Raw genomic sequence first — 20,954 nt, 5'->3', positions numbered from 1 at the left:
GTATAATGGGTATCACTAAGGTCAGGTTATGCCACAAGGCAAAGAGGAAGGGAGTTTGCAGGTGTGTGAAATGAATTGATGCTGAGGGAGATTATTGTGGGTGGTCCTGATCTAGTCAGGGGCAACCTTTAAAAGACAGTCTGGAAGTCAGAACCTAAAAGTGGCAGACAGATGCGATCCTGCTGGCCGTACAGGAGGAACCAGCTCTGTCGTGGCCTGCCTATGGAGAGGGACAGCGTACAGGAGCTGAGGTTCCCTGTCCTACAGCTATGAGGAGCTCAATTCTGCCAAAATGAATGAGCATGGGAGAGCGCTCTGGGCTGTATCCAGCCTAGCTGACAGCTTGAGAAGCCCTGCACAGAGAACCTAGCCACCAGTGCACTTAGATTCCTGTCCCACTGAAACTGTGAGATAATAAATGGCTGTTATTTTCAGCTGCTAAGTTTATGGTAATTTGTAATGCAGCAATAGGTAATTAATACTCCTATGAAGTAACCTTGTCAAAAATGTTTACCCTGGGATAATGATGTGTCACTGTAGGGTCATTGATTGTAAACAAAATGCACCGCTCAGATGGGAGATGTTGGTAATGGGGAAATTATGCATGTATGGGGGCAGGGGGGTTTATGGGAAATCTCTGTACCTTCCACTCCGTTTTGCTGTGAACCTAAAATTGCTCTAAAAAATAAAGTCTATTAAAAAAAATGTTTATCCTGGATCTAATCAAGCCTTAATACCAGGGTTGGTACGCTTTTCTGTAAAGGGCCAGATGGCAAATATTGTTGGCTTTGAGGCCACACATTCTCTGTCACTGTGGCCTGAAAGCAGCCACAGGCAATATGTAAATAATGCCCCTGCCATGTTCCAATAAAACTTTATTGTCAAAAACAGGTGGCAGGCCCACAGGCTGTGGTTTGCTGACTCCTACTGTAGAATCTAAGAGACTAAAGAGACAAAACAATATGCAATGCATAAACAAATCTTGATGGGGTCCCAGTTGGAAAGGAACAGCTATAAACGATGTGTCAGGGCTAATTAGGAAAATTAGAGATGCCTATTAAAAGTATTAAATCACAATTATTAGTTTTCATAGATTGTTCAGACTGAGTCTGAGTTGTTCTAATATCTGTGCCTGAAAAGCCGCAAGCCCAAGGTACACACCAAGTGGCTGAGTGTGGAACATCGGTTTATTGAGACTTACAGACCTGGGAGTCTGATGGTGGCTGGCCAGAGGGATTGCACTCCATACTCAGGCAGGGAAGAAGCGAGGCTATATATGTCCAGTAAAACAAAGAGCATTCCATGGGAGAAATCATCTGGCAGGCGCTGCATTCCTGCTCCTACGCACACAGTGTCCGAAGAAGCTGGGAGACCTTGACTTCTGGCCAGGGTACAGAACTATCTGATAAGCAGCGTTCCTGTGGAGCCAAGAGACCTTGACCGCTCACTCATCTGACTGTGGGCCCCGTCCCGATATACGTATGTGTGGTTATGTAACAGAAGGACCAGATTCCTAAGGGACGTGTCCTGAAGTATTTATAGATAAGGTGTCTTGATGTCACTGGGGCTGGCATGAGGGTGAGGTGAGTGAGGCAGATTTGTTCAAGTAAGGGTCAGATCCCATTTTTATTTAAAATGTTGATATTTTGTTCATCATGTACTTTTTATTAATTTTGATTTTTTTAAAAAATATGGTAACACAATAGTATTTATCTTGATTGCTGAGGTTCTTTTGTGCCCCTTTAACCTTGATGCCTGAGATGTGCCTCACTTTGAATTGGATTTAGCAGAAGACTGACGGTGGTAATACAATCACTGAATCTCAATGGTAAATAAACGTGTGTTCATTGCCCTCGTATCACACCTCTGCTGTAAGTCTGAACATGTTCAAGTTGAGATAAGTAAATAGTCTTTAAGCTTTTAAAATAAATTAAAAACAAAAACACCTGAATTTATAGATACAGAGAACAACAGAGTGGTGGTGGCCAGAGGACGGGGGTGCGGGGTGCGTGAAACGGGTGAACGTGGTCATAAGCTTCCAGTTATAAAATAAGTAAGTCCTGGGGATATAACGTCCAACATGATGACTATACTTAATAACCGTATTGTATATTTGAAAGCTGCTAAGAGAATAGATCTTAAAATTTCTCACAAAAAGAAAAAAAATTTTGTAACTGTGTGATAATAGATGTTAATTAGACTTATTGTGGTGATCATTTTGTAATACATACAAATATCAAATCACTATGTTGTACATCTCAAACTAATATAATGTTATAGGTCAATGATACCTCAAGAAACAAAACAAAACAAAAGCAATTAAGACAAGGTTGCAACCAAGAAACAAACAACAAAAAAGAAAGAATGAAAGAAAAGTAATTGTAACTGTGTGGGGATGGATATTCACTAGACTTATGGTGATTCTTTTGCAATACATACATGCATCAAATCATTATGTTGTACGCTTGAGACTAATGTAATGTTATATGTCACTTATATCTCAATTTAAAGATGTTTCTAGAATTTAACATAAATTGGGCCGGCCCGGTGGCTCAGGTGGTTGGAGCGCCATACTCCTAAAGCAGAGATCGCTGGTTTGATTCCCACAGGGGCCAGTGAGATGCGCCCTCTACAGCTAAGATTGTGAACAACAATCTCTCCCTGGAGCTGGGCTGTGAGCCACCGACTTCCTCAGCTTAGGCAGGGAGGGCAGGGAGAGCGCAAGGCTCATAATGCCAGCATGGGCCAGGGAGCTGTGTCCTACACAACTAGACTGAGAAACAATGGCTTGAACCAGTGTGTGTGTGTGAGTGTGTGTGTGTGTGTGTGTGTTTGGGGGAGTCGGAAGAAAAGGGGAAAAAAAACCTTAACATAAATTAATTCCTGCTACAACTAGAGGGGCTGTAAATTTCAATTGTCTTGGGACAGTCCAGTTCATTTCCGTAGTCTGGGAGTAATTGTTAAAAGCATCCCTTTTCACTCTAAAAAAAGTGTCCCAGTTTAGACAATACATTATTACACGGTCCTACTTAGTGTAAGAGAGCAAGGGGCTTTAATAACCACAGTCATCCTGTCTTCTCCATGGCTGGGAGAGCTCAGGCGAGTCACTTCTCCTACGGGCACAGGGCATGTAAAACATCATAGCAACCAAACTCTTTCTCAAGTGAAAACTCACGTCAAAGCCTCCAATGTAAGCAATAATTTGGAGTAGCATTTTATTAGTGAAAATTCCTATGTTCAGTTTAGTGTTTACAGACAAAGCAACTGATTCTCTCTGAGACTGTTGAGATGGACACACAGAGTTTAAACCAGAAGTTGTAGCTGAAATCTTACTTTGTCACAACATCTACTTTGTTCTCTGACTCACAGAGAAATGGTGGCACAGTAGCTATTTTTCCAAGGGCTCCCCTTGAAATCTAAGTTAAAGGAAATGGCAGGAGAATCCTAAGGTAGTTATCTCCAACACCTTAACACCTGCTGTCCAACGCACCTGAGCATGAATTTTTAAATTACAGTTTAAAATATTTTTTAATGGAATTTGGTGCTAATTGGCAGAATTGCCAAAGCCCTCCTCGGAACCCTGGTTTGGGAAACGACTGAACGTGACAGTCAGTAGGGTCACATCCAGCTCAAAAGCTTCTGTTTCTAAAGTTACTTTTTCTGAAACTCTGAATTCCAAGGAAGGAAGAAGGAATAGCATTTGGAAGGTTTGGACTCTCCTGTCCTTACAGCAAACACTCCGTAAGCAAGTGGGGCTTCTAGGAGGCTGCCGGTAAGAGGAGAGACCTGTTTAAGTGGAATAGAAACAACTGGACTGTTGGGCTTGCACGGGGCAGAGATGGTTCAAAAGCACAGCAGGGAGATGTCAGCAGCTCTTTCCATCTGTTTCCAAGAGCCTGCAGTTCTTAAGATAAAAAAGCATCTTTATCCTCAAAGTTTGGGAGCCAGGGAGTACAGCTGGAAAAATTCTAGCAGGTTTATTGTTTCAATGTCAGCTTGGGTCATGAACTAGAGATACTATAGGGCAAATGTGTCTGGAAATGTATACTTGAGCCAATCTCCAACTTTTAAAAATGGGAACATGTTGCATAAAAGTCTGAATTTCTGGCTTTGCTAATGACAATGGGAAGCTCTGACAAAAGTGGGCTGCTTTTCCCATGGAATTTCTGGGGTAGAGTCAGGGTAGAGTGGGGATAGTGTGCCCATCTGAGACAGAGCACATGCCCTCCATGTTCCCACCATCTCCATCATACTCGCTTCCTCACCAGGTGCACGGCAATTATCCAAATTTCTCACTGGCCCCTGTGGGCATTTGAATGTGCCATCTGTGGAATAGATAGTTGTGCTTGCGAGTCTAAAATTGGAGTGAGGTGGTTTAAGAAGGATTGGACAGAAAGGCTCCTGGATGTTGTTTCTCAGAGTTCTTGCACCTAGGGCTATGACCTTGAGCAAATCACAGCTACCTCTGCAAGGCTCAGTTACCTCATCTGTAAAATGGAGTAGCAACTCCTGCCCTCCCTGAAGTACGGGTTGTGATAAGAATCAGACCATAGCACGTGGTGCTTTATAAACCATAAAGTACTGTGGTTCACATCTGTGGTTCGGTCAGTCCCACATCCGTCCTTCCCCCTTTTGCCTGGTACCAGCACCCTAATCTCCCTTCTGGAAATAGCCTCTCCTATTCTCAGTCCGCAGAGTTTGGTGGTGTCGACTACATTCTCAGCCGTGGTCTGGCTGGCCAACCACAGTGCTGCATTCTCCCAGAGACAGAGATTGGTTCCAGGATGGACATATGAACCAATTGTGACCAATAGAATCAAGCCTGGGACTTTGGTTCAAACTGTTGGAAAAGGGAAGCTCTCCTTTCTACTGAACTTGGCCACCCTCTTGCTAACTTGGGGATGGCAGGTCTGCGAATGCAGCCAACAAGGAGGAGACAGGAATGGAAAGATGGTGAGAAGCAATGCCTGGGTCACATAATCTGAGGCCTTGGGTCCAGATATTCATATACCTCAACACACGCACCCTCTTTGCTTCAGCCAGATTGAATGGGGCTAACTCCTGGAGCCCCATGCCTTCAGGGGGTAATTCTACACTATCAGGCAGACTTGGGAGCGTTTGTTTGATTTGCATTCATTTCCCTGGGCACAACCTGATCCCGAGTCCTGCAGTGCAGCTGAAGTAGCAGCCAGCTCTTCTCGCTGCCTTGATCTGATCATCCACACTGCCTTCTTGAAGTTCTTGAGAGGGTCCTGCTGTGAGGCTCTTGACGAAGGGCACTGGAATCGTTCACGGATAAGATAGCCATGTCTGGTGGGAGCGATGAAGCCATTGGCAGTTGGGATGATTCTGTTCACCAAGGCATGGACAAACTGGACAGCCAGCAGGGTACCTATGAGGCATGGAGGGCAGGGCAGCACAAATGAGAAAACTGGGGCCACAGAGATCTTATTTCACATATTCAAGAGTTGGCTGCATGGGGTCAAATCGCTGCCATGCCCCTTACTGGCTCAGGCATGACATCCAACCTCTACGAGTCCCTCTTGCTTCACCTTCGATATGGGAATGATAACCGAACCTGCCTGCTGAAGGGAATTCTGAAGATTTAAAGATGTCATGCCTGTCAATATCAGTTTTTAGCCTAGAGTGAGTTCAGTAAATATTATTGGAGGAGCAGGAGGAAGAAAAGTTGAAAAACTGCTCAAGATGGGCTTTTAAGGCCACAATCTATGCACCTCTGCTTCTGAGCCATCTGTGCCATTTTGCCAAGCATCTTTGCTACATTATATTAAACTATAATGTATTCAATCACAATGTATTCAATTACAATATATTCAATTGCAATGTATTTTATTACAATGTATTTGGCTCTACCTGATATTCATTCAGCCACTTATGTGCTTTGTGATCTTGGGCAAGTCCCTTAACCTCTCCCAACTTCAACTTCTTCATGTCAACGGGGATAGCAATGACATCTACCCTCCTACCAGTGTCATATGGGTTCCCTTCTTATAGGAGACAGAGTAGGAAGGTGACAAAGGTGATATGGGGACCAGCTTCAAACAACAGCCTATCACACAGTTATTCACTGTGTGACATTCAGCAAGTCACCTCATCTCTCAGAGTCTCAGTTTTTGCTCTGTAACATGTGAGGAGCTGTTGAGAGATTTAACTGACTTGGAAACAATACCCAGTACACAAAAAATGTTAACTCTTTTCTTAATATGTCCTTATTGTAATATTGAGCTGACCAAGAGATGTGGGGTTTTTAAAGTGGTTAGTTTTAAACAGGACATCCCTGACATTTATGGGACCCAGGCAAGAGAATGAATCAAGGCCTATATCCTATGAGACATAATACATAAATATTATAAATGTTTTATAATATATTTTATAAATCTAGCTAATAAACTATTAAAGGTAATATGCTCTATCCTCCTACATTGATGAATATACCTTCGGAACCATCTGGAAGATCAGGTTTGGGGTAAAATTTCTCGGACTCCTCAGTTCTATATTGGAATGTAGCTGTTTGTGGCTTGGCCCCCTTATTCTCCTACACCCAGTTCCACCCTACACATTTGAGGCTCACACATATACATGTAAACCTTTTACCAAGCTCATACATCCAGACACTCCCCATGGCCACCCCCTGAGCCTGGGGGATGCACATTGGGGCGCAGCCCACCTTCAAAAGAATGGCCTTGGGAAAGAGGCCCTAAGAGGCTCCAGGCAGGTGGGGAGGGTGTTCTGGAGTCCCAGGTCCCCAGAGCATGGGTCTAAAAGAGGAGCTGTAGCTCCAGGTAGGCTTGTCGCCTTGGATGGTAGAGGACTGGGAGGGAATCAGCTAGAGGAGGCCAGAGGGGGGCACTGTAATGCCCAGGACCCAGGACAGGGCCTTCTTCTCCAGATCTAAGCTTAGCCTTGCTTTCAATGCAAAATGACTCACCGTCCAGCACGCTCCAGACAATTATAGAGCGATCCCTCAAGCCTGCGTACACATACTTGTCATCCTTGGAGAAGCAAGCACATTGGACTCCTTGACAGTAAGAGTTCTGTTGAAAAAGACAATTGCAATCTTGATTTCAGACTGAAAGACACCCAGGAGACTAGTCCCAAGGCCACGTGTGTAGGAGGCTTGAACGCATCCCAGGGGGGGATGGATCCAATGAAAACCTAGATAGACGGATAGCATTGATATTCCCAGGATCAAAACACACTTTCACTGAGATTCAGTTGAGAGGTTTAGCAATATTTTGCCTTGGAGAATAGGAATTATAGGATTTAATTCTTAAATAACTTATGTTATACAAGAATTAGCTATAATTATCTTTAATTAAAAGCTCTGTGCTAAATGCAATATAGGATCCTGGATTGGATCCTAGAACAGAAAAATGGAATTTGTCAAATAAGGTACAATCTTAACGCAGTCAGTAGCTTAGTTAATAATATTGTTCCCATGTTAATTTCTTAGTTTTACAAACACACCCTTGTGACATACGATATTAACATCAGGAGAAGCTGGGTGAGAAGTGGGTATACGGGAACCTTTGTACCACTATCTGTAAACCTAAAGTTTTTTATAAGTCTAAAAACATTCCAAAATTAAGTTTATTTAAAAACAAAAACAGAAAAGTAGGTGTACTAAACTGCTGTAGTGACATTTCCCATCTCAACAAGAAAAAAGATTATTTATATCTCAGCCTTATAGTAGCTTCATAAAAATAAACAAGTCAGGTAGGACAAAGGCCTTTTAAGATGAAACTACACATACTCCGTTCTCTTAGTTACAAGATCATCTCCCTGGGTTTATTAACAATATTTATGTCTTACAACCTTTGTTCCCAATCTGAAAAACTGGAATAATAACACCAACCATACAAGATTGTTGTGAGAATTATAGAACTATATTTTAACATGTATATTTGTACATAATGTATAAATAATATGAATATATAAATATATAATACAGCTCTTAATAATATTGATAAAATTACAATAGCTCTTTATGAGATGGAAGATGTGGACTCTAAGACATTTCACATATAAAGGAGTCACCAATTTCCTTCCTCAGAGCCTTTGCAGCTGCTGTTCCTTCTGTCTAGAATGCTGTTCCACCAAACTTATTTGACCTTTTTATTACCTTTTTTTCTTTTTCTTTTTCTTCTTTTTTTTTAAGGAGAGTGCAACTCACAGTGGCCCATGAGGGGATTGAACTGGCAACCTTGGTGTTATTAGCACCATGTTCTGACCAACTAAGCTAACTAGCCATCCCTGACCTTTTTAAATAGCACTTACCACTCTACCTCCTTACACTTGCCCTTTTTTTTCCCAAAGCCCTTATTGCTTCCCAACCCATCATGTATTTGCTAATTTGTTTTTATTTCACAAACATTTATTGAGCCCAGAGGAGGATATGTCAGGAGCTGTCCTAAGGACAGGGGCCACTCAGTGAGTAAAACAAAAAATCCTGCACTCACAGAGCTCACAGTGTCTCCTCCACTAGACCGTGGCTCCAAAAAGTGTGACTATCCATGTCTGCCCTGGTCACAGCTGCTTCCTCGGTGCCAGAAAGAAGGCTGGCATAGAATGTGCAGTCAAAACCAGCGAGTGAAGGTGACATCGTTAGGGCGAGGAGAGAGAGGCAGGCTGTGTTACTGCAGGATTTGATCCTGTCTTTATTGAAAATATCAATAATTTTGTTCTTTGTGGATCTTTTGCCTTTGTTGTGATTTTTTAAAAAAAACATTGCATCAAAATATCATTTCTCTTGATTGGCAAGTTTGGGGGCAACCCCCTAAACACCGCTCCTGAGGCGAGTGCCTCATTTGCCTTACACTAGTCCTGACCTTGGTTGATGGCATATTGTGTGTGCACTTAATAAAGGATGCCTGTCATCCGTTTTCTAGTGCCAGGACCTAGCAGGCATGTGGTGTGGGGGGCCACGCACCGTGTAACTCATCTGGAATTTCCACTTGCATGCCTGCAGGTCCCAGAGACAAAGCAGGGCTTTCTCGGACCCACTGACTGCCAGCTGCTCCTTGTGGCTGACCTCCACGCAGGTTACCCGGTTCCCATGGGCCTCCAGAGGGAACACTTTGGAATTTGCACACTCGTACAGGAAGAGGTCGCCGTTCGTCATGCTATAGATCACGCGGGAATTGGCCAGAATGGCCACACTGGATATGGTCTCCGGCAGTTGCGTATAGAAGGTGTAGGTTGGCCCGTCGATGACCGGACAGGGGTCCCCGGGGCTGAGGTCCAACACCAGGACAATGCTGTCATAGGCGATGGCCAGATGCTCCTCTCTCTTACTCAGGGCCATGCAGTTGATGGCTTTCCGGGCCTCTGGAGGGGGGATGCACTGGACGTCCTGCCTGGAATTCAGGGGGAACACCAGGACGATGCCAGAAACGAGGCCAGTGAAAAGGAGGTTGGCCTGCTCAGCGACCTCCAGACACGTGACCTCGTTGGAAGTGTCCAGGGCATCTTGTTCCTCACCTGCCACAAGGGGGAGAAGACTGCATCAAGAATGGATAGTAGGAATGATTGTTCTGTGGCTTTCCCGATTTTTTAAAAACTTGCATTATTCATAAGCTTCAACTTGGCTACTACAAGTTTGCCTGCTTCCACTTCTGTCCCCCAAACCATCCAAAGTTTTAAAAACGAAAATCACATCCTCTCATTACCCTGCCTAACACCCTCCAGGAACTTCCTACTCCCCTCACATGATCTCTCAGACCTCATCCCAAATGTTTCCTTTACAAACTTCTGTAAAGGCTGAACAGTAAATACTTTTGCCTCACAGACTGTATGCTTTCTGTTGCAACCATCGAATCCTGCCTTTGTAGCCCAAAAGCAGCCACAGACAATAAATAAATAAATGGGTCTGTCTGTCTAGATTTGGGCCGCGCGATCCCGAGTTTGTAGACTCTTATCCATTCCCCACCACACTCCGTTTCGTGTCTTGCTTTGCCCCACAACTAGCAGGCAAGCACTTCAAGAATCTGTCTTGCTGACGCCCCAGAGCCCATCTGTCAAATCCATGAATTCATGGAGTGAATTTATTTTCTTGTATTATATCATCATAAAGCAGAAATTTCTATATCTCCATTTGCTCAGTGGAGATTATGGCAGATACTGTTGGTGACACGCCCAGACCCCCTATATTGGCCAGTACTGCCCTCTGGTGCAGGGAACCCTCATCTGGAAATGTCTGGGGGCTGTGCCTGCCCCCCTCCCAAGAATGGCACCAGGCCAATGACTGCCTGATAGGGGGTACAAAAGGCTGCCCCCTTTCTTCGAGATGGGACAATTCTGAGGTGCAATTTATGCTCTAGAGCTCCCCGTGGGATCAGGCTGAGTCCATTTCCTTGCTTAGTCCTTTCCTAGCCCCAACCTGCTTCCTCTCCCCCTCTCAGGCTTCTCCTGGTCGTTGCCCCTCTATCTACCACTTGTGCAAGTATCCCCATCACATACCCTGTTTCTGGGAAACCTGAACTAAAGCAGAGACTGACAACCAATTATCAATTGCCTTAGGCTAGAAATTTATAAAATTACATCCTGTTTGCTATTAGCCATTTCCAACTTGACTGGCCTTATGGGGGTGATACGGACTGAATGTTTGTGTCCCCGCGAAGGTCATGTGTTGAAATCCTAACACCTAATGTGATAGCATTAGGAGGTGGGGCCGTTGGGAGGTGATTAGGTCATGGGCCTGCATGGAGCCCTCACGATGAAATGAGTGAGTGCCCTTGTAGGAGGAGACAGGAGAGCTTGCTCTCTTTCTGCTCTCTGCCATGTGAGGTACTACCGTGAGAAGGTGGCCCTCTGTGAATGAGGCAGGGAACCCTCACCAGGTACTGGATCTGCCCATACCTTGGTCGTGGACACCCAGCTTCTAGGACTGTGAGAAATAAACGTCTATTGTTTAAGCCTCCTATCGATGGCATTCTGTGACAGCTGCACCAACAGACCAAGACAGGGACTTCAATAATTACCCACACAAACGAATGAGCTTTTATCATACAAACCTTCTGCCACGTCCCAAACGGTGACTTTGTTTTTGTCCCCAATTTTGGGGAAGTAAACATAGCTCCCGTTGTGTGACACGGCAGTGAGACCAGTACGGTCCAGAAACGGGGCAGAAGCCCGCGGCTTCTGACGGTAAGTAAGGTCCCAGACTTTAAAGGACGAGGACTGCTGGGAAGCAGATGCCACCAAGGTCCCACCTCGGGCCAGCAGGCTCACGGGGGCCCCGACACCTTCCAGGATGTCCAGCAGCCTCCCCTGCTCTGACAGACTCCACACCTGAGGAGGGAGAGCAGACAGGTAGAGGTGACTTCTTTCTCATGCTGCCACAGCTTGGCAACATGCGTAAGTCCATTTTTCCATCTAAAGTGGCATCTTAAGCTGAGGTTTAAGGACTTTCACGTCTCCCCACCCCTTCAAACTTCCCCACATCTCACCATTGTACTGCCATGGCAGTTCTCAATGTGTGTTCCAGGAGGGTATCCCAAGCTTTTTCTGCAGAAGCAAAACTACTTTCATAATAATTCTAGATATTGCTTGCCTTTTCTAGTCTTCCTCTCACAAGCAAACAGTGGAGTTTTTTTTAAAGTTATGGGACATGTGATATTGCAATAGATATGAGAACACAGAATGAAATAGGTGAATCCAATTCCTTTCGGTTTAAGCCAGACATGAAAGAGATTTGCCCAAATGTGAAACAATGATACTCTTCTCATGAGTTTTTTGGTTTGTTTCAGAAAATAGCTATTTTCATCAAAGTATATTATTATGTTGACATGTCATGTTAGTGAATGAATGGATAAGTATTTCCTCATTTTTAACTTTTCATGTGGTAATCGTCAATAGATACTAAATGCAATGTGGGATCTGGATTGGATCCTGGAGTTGAAAAGAAGGATGTTTGTTGGAAAGCTGGTAAAAGTGGAACAAAATCTACTGATCAGTTAAGAGTATTGTCCCAGTGTTAATTTCTTGGTTTTGATAAAGGGATCGAGGTAATATGAGATGTGAATGTTGGGGCAAACTGGGTGAAGAGTAGACATATATTTTGTGACTCTCTTTGCAATTCTTCTGTAAATCCTAAAATTATTCCAAAATAAATCACTTGTTAAAATATATACATCAAATTGGTATAACCTACATAAACAGAAACTCTTGGGGGGGGGTCTTCAATAATCTTTAAGAATGTAAAGATGGGCTGAGACCAGATCTTTGGAGAACCGATATTTTTCTCACCAGCCTTGAGACCTTTGAGGTGAACAGGAATTTTCCTTCCCTCCCTTCTGACCCTGTTCCACTCTGAAGGTCAAAATCCTCCTAGTCTTTCAGGTTCAATGGGAAGCTATCTCCTTTGTTGAATATTTTGGGAATTCCCCCAGGTCTGTTGTTGGGTCCCAGGAGACTCCCCCATGTCGTCCCAATGACCTACCCTGTTTTGCCTGTACTTGTTTGTGTGTGTGTCTGTATTCTGAAGTCCAAAGATCCCTAAAGAATCATACCTTTCATTCTGGAGGTGGAGGTGAGGGTGACAAGCCCTGGGTCTCCCCCTCACCTGAATGAGAGCATCCCGGGACCCAGTGACAATCAGATTGTTCTGAGCACCAAAAACAGCCGTCTCCACTGTATCCTCGTGTTCAAGGTCAGTCGCCATGAATCGATGAAACCCCTGGGAGTCAGCCAAGAATATCCTCACTGATCTTCCAAAGCCTGCAACAGCAGGGACCCGGTTACCCCTTTTATTCCTGGAGGAGCTTAAGAGTAATTCAATTCAGTCAACAGAGATTTTTTTTTGAGCACCTACTATGTGCCAGTGGAAGGAATACAGTGGTGAGCAAGACAGACATGGCCCCCATCGTCACAGAGCCTACCATTGGGGAATGGGGATGACAGTGATCAATACTCTCCCAGAAAAGCAGTCAAGTACGTGTTATCACAACACTCGGAGTTTTCAGAGTGCTGGGACTGCCTGTTTGGACTGCTTACAGTATCCCAGAACCCAGCACAGAGCTGGATACAGAGTAAACATGCTTTGAAGATGGAAGGAAGGAAGGGAAAAAAAAAAGCAAGGGAGGGAGTGAGAAAGGAAAATAAAATGGTTATAATTGTGATAAAGACAATGAAATCAGGGGACTGGGTGCCGTGAGAAAGTGCCACAGAGACACACATGGCAGAAATGGCAATGTGAAGACGGAAGCAGAGACTAGAGAGGTGTGGCCACAAGGTAAGGAAAGGAATCACAAGGCAGAAGCTGGAAGAGGCAAAAAAGGATTCTTCGCTAGAGCCTGTGGAGGGAGCCGGCTCTGCCAACGCTGTGATTTTGGACGTCTGGCCTCTAGAACTGTGAGAGAAGTAATTCCGATTGTTTTAAGCCAGCACATTTGTGTGATAGTTTCTTGTGGCAGTCCCAGGACATGTGAGCTGACTTTCCAGGGATGAGGAGGTGACAGGCACTGGAAGAGTGGGAACAGCGTGGGACAGCTAGGAGGCGGGAAAGGCCTGGTGTGCCTGAGGGGCACAGAGGCCAGTGTGGCTGGAGCAGAGTGAAGGAGGGGGAGATGAGGGAGAGAAAATGTTGCTAGATGTTGCAAAATAGCAACAACAGCAGTAACAGCACACCCAGTTAAATCTGAATTTCAGATGAAAAATGAAAATTTGTATTAGTGTAAGTATATCCCAAATATTGTATGAGATATACCTATACTGAAAACTCAATTTGTTGTTTATGTGAAAGTTAACAGCACATTCTGTATTTTACCTGGCAACCCTACCCAAGGGGAGCTGCTCACTTGCGTTCCAAATATGGGCTGGGTGAATGTGTTGCGAGAACCCCCAGCAGGGAGGCGGGCGAATAAGGACTGCATCTCCTAACCAACAGGTTGGTTCCCAACACTGTGGATGGGGAAACTGTGCAGGCTCCTTCTTCTTATTGGCTGCTGGAAAGAGCCACACTTGAAATCCAACTGTAACACATTTCTAGGTCACTGAGATCCTCAATGCTTCTGGCCTCAATTCTGATTCTATTTTGTGTCTCTACCCCTGTTTTTCTTTCTTCTTTCGTTCCTAATTCCTGTGCTGCATTTTTATACATACTTAAGCCACCTGAAATTCTTTTTGAAACAGGATAGAGGGTATATACCAATTCATCACCCATCAGTCAATCTTGGAGCATAAGTGTTTACCTACCAAGCCCTGCACTCTCCAGTAGGGTCACCACAGGCCACACATGGCTATATATGTGGCCGGTGTATATGAGACTATACTGATGGATATGTGCCATTATACATTTGTCCAAATCCATAAAATGTACACCACCAGGTGTGGAACCTAATGGAAACTGTGGACTTTGGGTGACAATGTGTCAGTGTAGGTTCATTGATTATAAATACGCAGCATTCTGGTGGGAGATGTTGATAGTGGGGGAGGCTACGCATGTGTGGGGGCGGGGGGTCTATGGGAAATCTCTGTACCTTCTGCTCAATTTGGCTGCGAACCTAAAACTGATCTGAAAAGAAATAGTCCTTCAAAAAAAAAAAAAAATCAGGCTGTGGAGCATCTGTTGGTCACCTCCGCTAGGAAGCCTTCCCTGACTGCTTTAAACTAAACAAGGGAACCCTGTCACATGCTCCCGTGGCCCCAATTCTTGTCTTTTTTTGTGCCTACCTACTTGTCCATCTTTCCTGTTAGCAGGGGTTGTGTGGGCTGGCTCACCCCTGAGTGTACCCCATCCTCTCACCCAGCCCCTCTCTATCCCTGTGGCTATCCCGTAGAGACAACCATTCCCATTTCAAAGACAATGAACCAGAAGCCCAGAAAGGTTAGATTTGCCCAGAATAGGGGTTGTTAGCACACTATATCCTGGGGGTGAAAATTGGCTGTCCAACTATTTTTATATGGCCCATGAGCTAAGGACAGTTTTTATATTTTTCAATGGTTGAAAAAACTCAAAATAAGGTTAACTTTTCATGCCACGTGAAAATGATATGAAATTCAAATTTCAGTGTCCATAAAGAAAGTTTTACTGGCACAGTGCCATACCCACTTGAAATATTGTCTGGGTGGCTTTTGCATTACAAGGGCAGGGTTCAATAATTGTGACAGACCATTGGGCCCACAAAGCGAAAAATGTGTACTATGTGGCCCTTTGCAGAAAAAGTTTGTTGAGCACTGTGCTAGGACTCCGTCCTCTCCCAAAGCTCCTCTCCAGTTCCCACCAAATCCAGAACTGCCTCCCTATCACTCCCCGGTGAGCTAAATGCTACCTGCAGCAAGAAGTGACTCGTCTTCAGAGATGACCAGGAAACCCACAGCTTCTGGAAGCTTCTCCAGCAGGCTGTCTCCTTCAGGGGAAACCTGCATAAAGTCAAAGATGCCCATCAGGCATTTCCATAGGGTTAAGCGTTCAGGGTCAAGAGCTTGGATCTGATGCAGGGCCCTGCCACTCACCAGCAATGTGATTCTAAGCAAATTCCTTAACCCCTGGGTGCCTCAGTTTCCTCATCTGTTAAATGGGTGATAATACAGGGACCACCTAACAGGGCTGTCATGGGTTAAGAAGTGTGTTAGCGTGACCCCCCACCCACCTTGCAGGCACATAGTCAGCCCTCCTAAAGTGGCAGATATTATTATTACTGTTGATGTAGTTGTAACCAACTAAGGGACCCTGAGAACATTCCCACATTCGTTCTCAGCCCCCAGAAGAGGTCTGGAGATCTCAAATAAAATCAAACCACAGCTTGGAGCCAGAAGAAGGCAGCCTCATTCTCCCCATTCCTAAATTGCAGAAATGAACCGATTTTGCTCAGATCCAAAGGAAGATTCATTCATTAATCCTGATTTTCAGCCCCAATCCAGCTACTGAGTTTTGAGCACCTGACCACCAATAGGCCATGTACCAAAACCTTTATGTTCATTATCTTGAGTGGGGGGGACATGTGAGCAGTCCAGGAAAGTGAGTCCTTTGCACCAATTCAAGCCAATATTTTAAAAATATTTGTTCAACATTTATTTAGCATGCCCAGGAGAAAGTGAATTTCTTCATGGAAGTAACTGCTATTTTTTTTTAACATGATTTTTTTAAAAAAAACTTAAACAACAATACCGTAAGATTTTTTAAAAAAGAAATATCTGGTGCATCATTTCACCTTCCCTATTATTCTTCCTTCTCCCCAGAAGGGACTGTTCTCTACGTTTTCTGAGTGTCCATTAGCATACTAGATAAACATTTACAGAAGCATCCTTGCAAGTTGCTTTTTTCATTTAATGTGTGGCAGTTAATCAACTGGGAGGTGATTTTGCCTCCCCAGAGGACATTGGGCAATGGAGACATTTTTGGTTGTAAATATTGGGGAGATACCTTGTATCTAGTGAGTGGAGGCCAGGGGTGCTGCAACACATACTGGCAATACTGGCATGCACAGTACAGCCCCCCTCCCCCCCACAGCAGAGCCCCCACCTTGCCTCAAGTGTCAATGGGGGGGGGCGGGGTAGGTGGGGGATAAGCCTAGCACAGCAGTCAAGAATCTGGATCCTAAAGCCAGACTGCTTGAGTTCAAATCCCATCTGTGACACTCTCCAGCTGTGTGACCTTAGACAAGTGACCTTACCTCTTTTTGCCTCAGTTTACCCATCTGTAACATAGAGAAATAGCAGCAGCTACATCTTGGCATTGCTTTGAGGGTTAAATAAGTTAACAGACATAAAGTGACTAAATAATGCTTAGTAGAGTGAACGCTCCCTGAAAATTTGTTGTAATTTCCATGAGAGTACCTCTAGCCCAGGAATTGACACATCTGGAATTGACACTATCCGTAATGGGTCAGATAGTAAATATTTTAGGCTTTGCAGCCATACAGTCTCAACTTTGCCATTATCACACAAATGCAGCCATAGACAGCATATAAACAAATAGGTGTGGTTGTATGCCAATACAACTCCATTTATGGACATTGAAATATGGATTCCATAGAATTTTCATGTTGTAAGATGTTTAAAAAAATTTTTTTCAACCACTATAATTAGAAAAACCATTCAGCTTGCAGGCTGCACAAAGCAAACAAATAAACAAATAAAAACAGGCTGCAGGCCATAGTTTGTTGAGTACTGCTCCAGACTATCTGATTTTTTTATAACTACGTAATCTTCCATAGGATGGAAGTTCCTAAATTCATAAAAACACTTTTCTATGGAAGAACATCAGAGATCATGTTAATATTTTCTTATTACATAGAGTATTACAGCAAATGCCATCGTCTAAGCTGCTCTCATTTTTAAGTGAGGGGTATATTCTTGAAGATCTCAGATAATCTAAACATGCCAAATTTGAGAGGAATCTTCCACTAAGATCGAAAAAGGGCAGTTGGTGTTTCTGCCCACCAGGCATTGCTGCTGCGATTGACATGAGTGTAAACATAGTCTACCAATCATGAGATTCTGAAAAAATTTGAAAATGTTTTTGCATTTCCCTCATTTCAAATGTGCTCATAAAATGAGATTGAATACTTTTATAATATTATTTCAAATTTACCTAAGTCAAAGTCACATAAAATGTATGTGTTTACATTCATGTGCACACCTGCAAGTATTTAGAATAAGCTCCTGGACGCAGAATTGCTGGGTTCAATGGGATTGTGACTTTTTAATCTTGTGAGCCACTGCAAGATTGCTTTCCCAAGAGCTCACCAATTGATATCCCCATGAAGAAGGTAAAATAGTGCCCAAGAAATGGCTTTTCTTTTCATAAAAATACACACTTTTATGTTCAAAGTAAGAGCTCCATCACACGCACTTTTCTGAACCAGATAAATCTTGGAAGGTGTTTTAAAAACATCAACATTTAGATAATAAAATAAAGCTCCCATTCCTGGTATAATCACTCTATGTAGAAATCAATTTCAAAATTTCGGCGAATGACAATGACCAAAAGCAGGGCACAGTCGGTTCTCTGGGCTCAGAGTCGGTGCCTTCATCTGGAGTTGCCCGGTGCAACTGCTTATAAGAAGAGTGTGTGTTTATTTCTATTAGAGCAGGATGGGGTCGTTCTTACATTTTTTAAATCCTTGTTGTTAAGTTTCATGTATTTCAATATCAGACGCTTGCGTGATTTACGCATGATCTTTATTTCCTGGCTTGCAGGTCTAGTGGTGTTGCATCTTGAGTTGTACGTGGACTTGACAATTTCAGGGTCAGTTTGGGTTAAGAGTGACGGTTGGGTACCACTCAGGAATTTTGGCACAAAGAGACTGCTTTTCCCAGGACCAAATAATGACAGTCTTTGGGTACCTGTTCATTCAGCCTTTTTCCCTTTGCTCTGACTTTCGTATGACTCAAACAGCTTTGAGCGAAGCTTTTCTCCTAGCCACCTTTGCTGATGCCCTTCCTTCATTAAGCTTCTATCTGGTATTATATCCCTTCAGCCTTTTCAAGCACCTCTTACAGTGCAGGTTTGTTGGAGACAAATTATCTCAGCTTTTACTTGCCTGGACATGCCTTTATGTTGTCTTCAGTGTTGAAGGATATTTTCACTGGATGTAGAAGTCTAGGTTGACAGGTTTTGCTTTTTTCTTTCACCAAGTTACAGATCCCATTGTTTTCTGTCCTTGTTGTTTCTGAGAGAAGTCAGCTGCCATTCTTATCATTGTCATCCACTATATGTAATTAGTCTTTTTCTCTGGCTGCTTTTAAGATTTTTTTTATCTTTAACATTGGTATTCAGAAGTTTGATTATGATCGCCAAGATGTAGTTTTCTTTCTTTTGACCCTGCTTGAGGTCAGCTGTTGGATCTTTGGACTGATGTCTTACATACATTTTGGAAAATTCTCAACCATTATGTCTTCAAATATTACTTCTGTAGCATTCTCATTCTCTCCTCTACTTCAAAGACTCTAATTGTCCTTTGGACATTTGACATTGTCCCACAAGTCTCAGATACTTTGTTCATTTCCCCTCATTGATTTTTTCTTTATATTTTATGATGGACAATTTCCATTAACTTGTCTTTGATTCACTGATATTTCTCTGCTCTGACTAGTCTGCTGTTAAGCCCATCAAGTGAATTCTTCATTTCTGACACTGTCTTTTTTATTTTTAGAATTTCCATTTGGCCTTTTATTCTAGCTTTGGTTTAAAGTTTTTGAAATTCTCCCATGTGTTCACACAAGTTATTCACCTTTTCCATTATTTATCATACATATTTTAAAGTTCTTTGTCTGATCACTTAAACGTCTGAGTCATTTGTGTGTCTGCTTCTATTGGCTACTTTTGCTCTTGATTATGGTCCTAATTTGTTCTTGAATATGGTTCCATTTTCTTCCTTGTGGTGTCATAATTTTTGTAATATAATAGATATCGTATGTAAAAGGACAGTAGAGCCTAAAGTAAATAGTATTTACCCTGATAAAAGGACACTCTCCTTCTTTTGGGCCTCTAGTGTGGAGGGGTCTGAATCAATCTAATCTATGCATCTGATGCTCAGTCTGGGCTTGATTGTATTTTTGTTAAATTCATTGACCACAGTCCTAAATGTTTTGAGGGTGGTATCAAGACTTTCCCTCCAGTAGGGCTGGGGTCTGAACACTGGACCCCATTCCTTACACTCCAACCATAAGTTTTCCAAATTACAGGATAGCTCTCTCTACTTTATAGCCTGACCAACTTTTCGAGGGTGCTCAAGACTACCTTCCATTTTTTGCCTGCAGCTTTTTGGCCCAATTTACATTTTTCCAAGAATCTGGTTTGAGTTGCCCCAGAAGCAGACATTGAGAATAGCATTTGGGTGCAAGTAGTTTATTTGGGAATTGGTTGCAGCAAACACTGGTTGAAAGTAGAAAGTTGAGACTGTGAAGAGAAGGCAGCCAATAAATGTGGCTCATTAAGGTACTTACTAATGTGGGAAAATGGAGCTCAGTCTCTCTTGCTTCCATCTTCCACCATACGTGGGCCCTGTGTTAACGCTCCTGGGAGCAGACCTCACCCAACCATTAATGGATCTGGTGAATGGTATCCCAGCTCTTAGCTTCTCAGTGGGGACAGCTCTGACACAGTTTTTACACTGTCTCCCAGAGTATCCCCAACTGGACTGAGAGCAAACAATTGCCCACCAATAGATGTTTTCTGAACTGTGCTGAATTGTAAATCCCTACCATGTTTCCCCGAAAATAAGACCGGGTCTTATACTAATTTTTGCTCCAAAAAATGCATTAGGGCTTATGTTCAGGGGATGTCATCCTGAAAAATCATACTAAGGCTTATTTTCCGGTTAGGTTTTATTTTGGGGGAAACACGGTAGAATTAAGATACCAAGTGTCATTTATTAAATAAAGGTGAGATGGTTTCTCCCATCTTTCTAGGACATCTGAGCACTTTGGAACTGAGTGAATATTGGCATCACATTCAATAAAGTTGCTTACCAAAGAGATGGAACCTTTGCTGAACCCAATCACCATCTTTCCTGGTTTCTGGACTGAGACCCCACAGGTAGGTGTTTCTTCTTTGATGCTGGACAAGTGTTGCTTCCCCTGCACTTTTCCCGTGGCTGAGCTCCACAGAGTGACCACGCCACCCTCGGACATGGTCAGCAATGTGGCCCAGGAAGCCAGCACTGCCGTGAACATCCAAGGGTCAGAGGCGTCTCCCAGGATGTGGAAAACCAGCTCTGCAGTTTCCAGATTCCAAGCACTGACCTAATGGAAGGATGGGATGAAAAAGAAGAGAAAACTCAGCGGGAGATCTAGGCTGCATGTTTCCCAGAGCCAAATGCAAGACCTGTTCTTTTGTATAGTTCATGCATTTTATTTTCAACCCTCTGCCAGTTCCAAAATAAAAGGGGGTAGGGAAGAGGTATCCTGGATTGGATCCTGGAATAGCAAAAGGACGTTTGTGGAAAAACTGATGAAATCCAAATAAAGCTTTGAGTTCAATTGATAGA

The 20,954-nt window shown here is 43.4% G+C and overlaps 1 protein-coding gene across 7 annotated transcripts in view; it reads right to left on the bottom strand.

The window, feature by feature from the left end:
- Positions 1 to 1,191: 1,191 nt before the first annotated feature.
- The window catches only part of NWD1 (NACHT and WD repeat domain containing 1), a 63,120-nt gene continuing 43,357 nt past the window's right edge, over positions 1,192 to 20,954 (bottom strand). For 6 of the 7 annotated variants that reach the window (XM_081077476.1, XM_081077475.1, XM_081077477.1 and 3 more), the window contains 7 exons: positions 20,437 to 20,709; positions 15,291 to 15,381; positions 12,584 to 12,738; positions 11,034 to 11,310; positions 8,951 to 9,501; positions 6,950 to 7,055; positions 1,192 to 5,392 (listed from right to left, as the gene is read on the bottom strand). In XM_081077476.1, coding sequence (XP_080933602.1) covers positions 5,091 to 5,392; positions 6,950 to 7,055; positions 8,951 to 9,501; positions 11,034 to 11,310; positions 12,584 to 12,738; positions 15,291 to 15,381; positions 20,437 to 20,709 — 1,755 coding nt within the window. In that variant the 3' untranslated portion in view covers positions 1,192 to 5,090. The remainder of the gene's footprint in view (positions 5,393 to 6,949; positions 7,056 to 8,950; positions 9,502 to 11,033; positions 11,311 to 12,583; positions 12,739 to 15,290; positions 15,382 to 20,436; positions 20,710 to 20,954) is intronic. The other variant, XM_081077481.1, reaches the window with a different exon arrangement.

Source organism: Rhinolophus hipposideros (genome assembly GCF_964194185.1).
Source record: "Rhinolophus hipposideros genome assembly, chromosome: 16".
Lineage (NCBI taxonomy): Eukaryota > Metazoa > Chordata > Mammalia > Chiroptera > Rhinolophidae > Rhinolophus > Rhinolophus hipposideros.
Note: the sequence above shows the minus strand (reverse complement) of the source record. Positions and strands in the feature narration are given on the sequence as shown.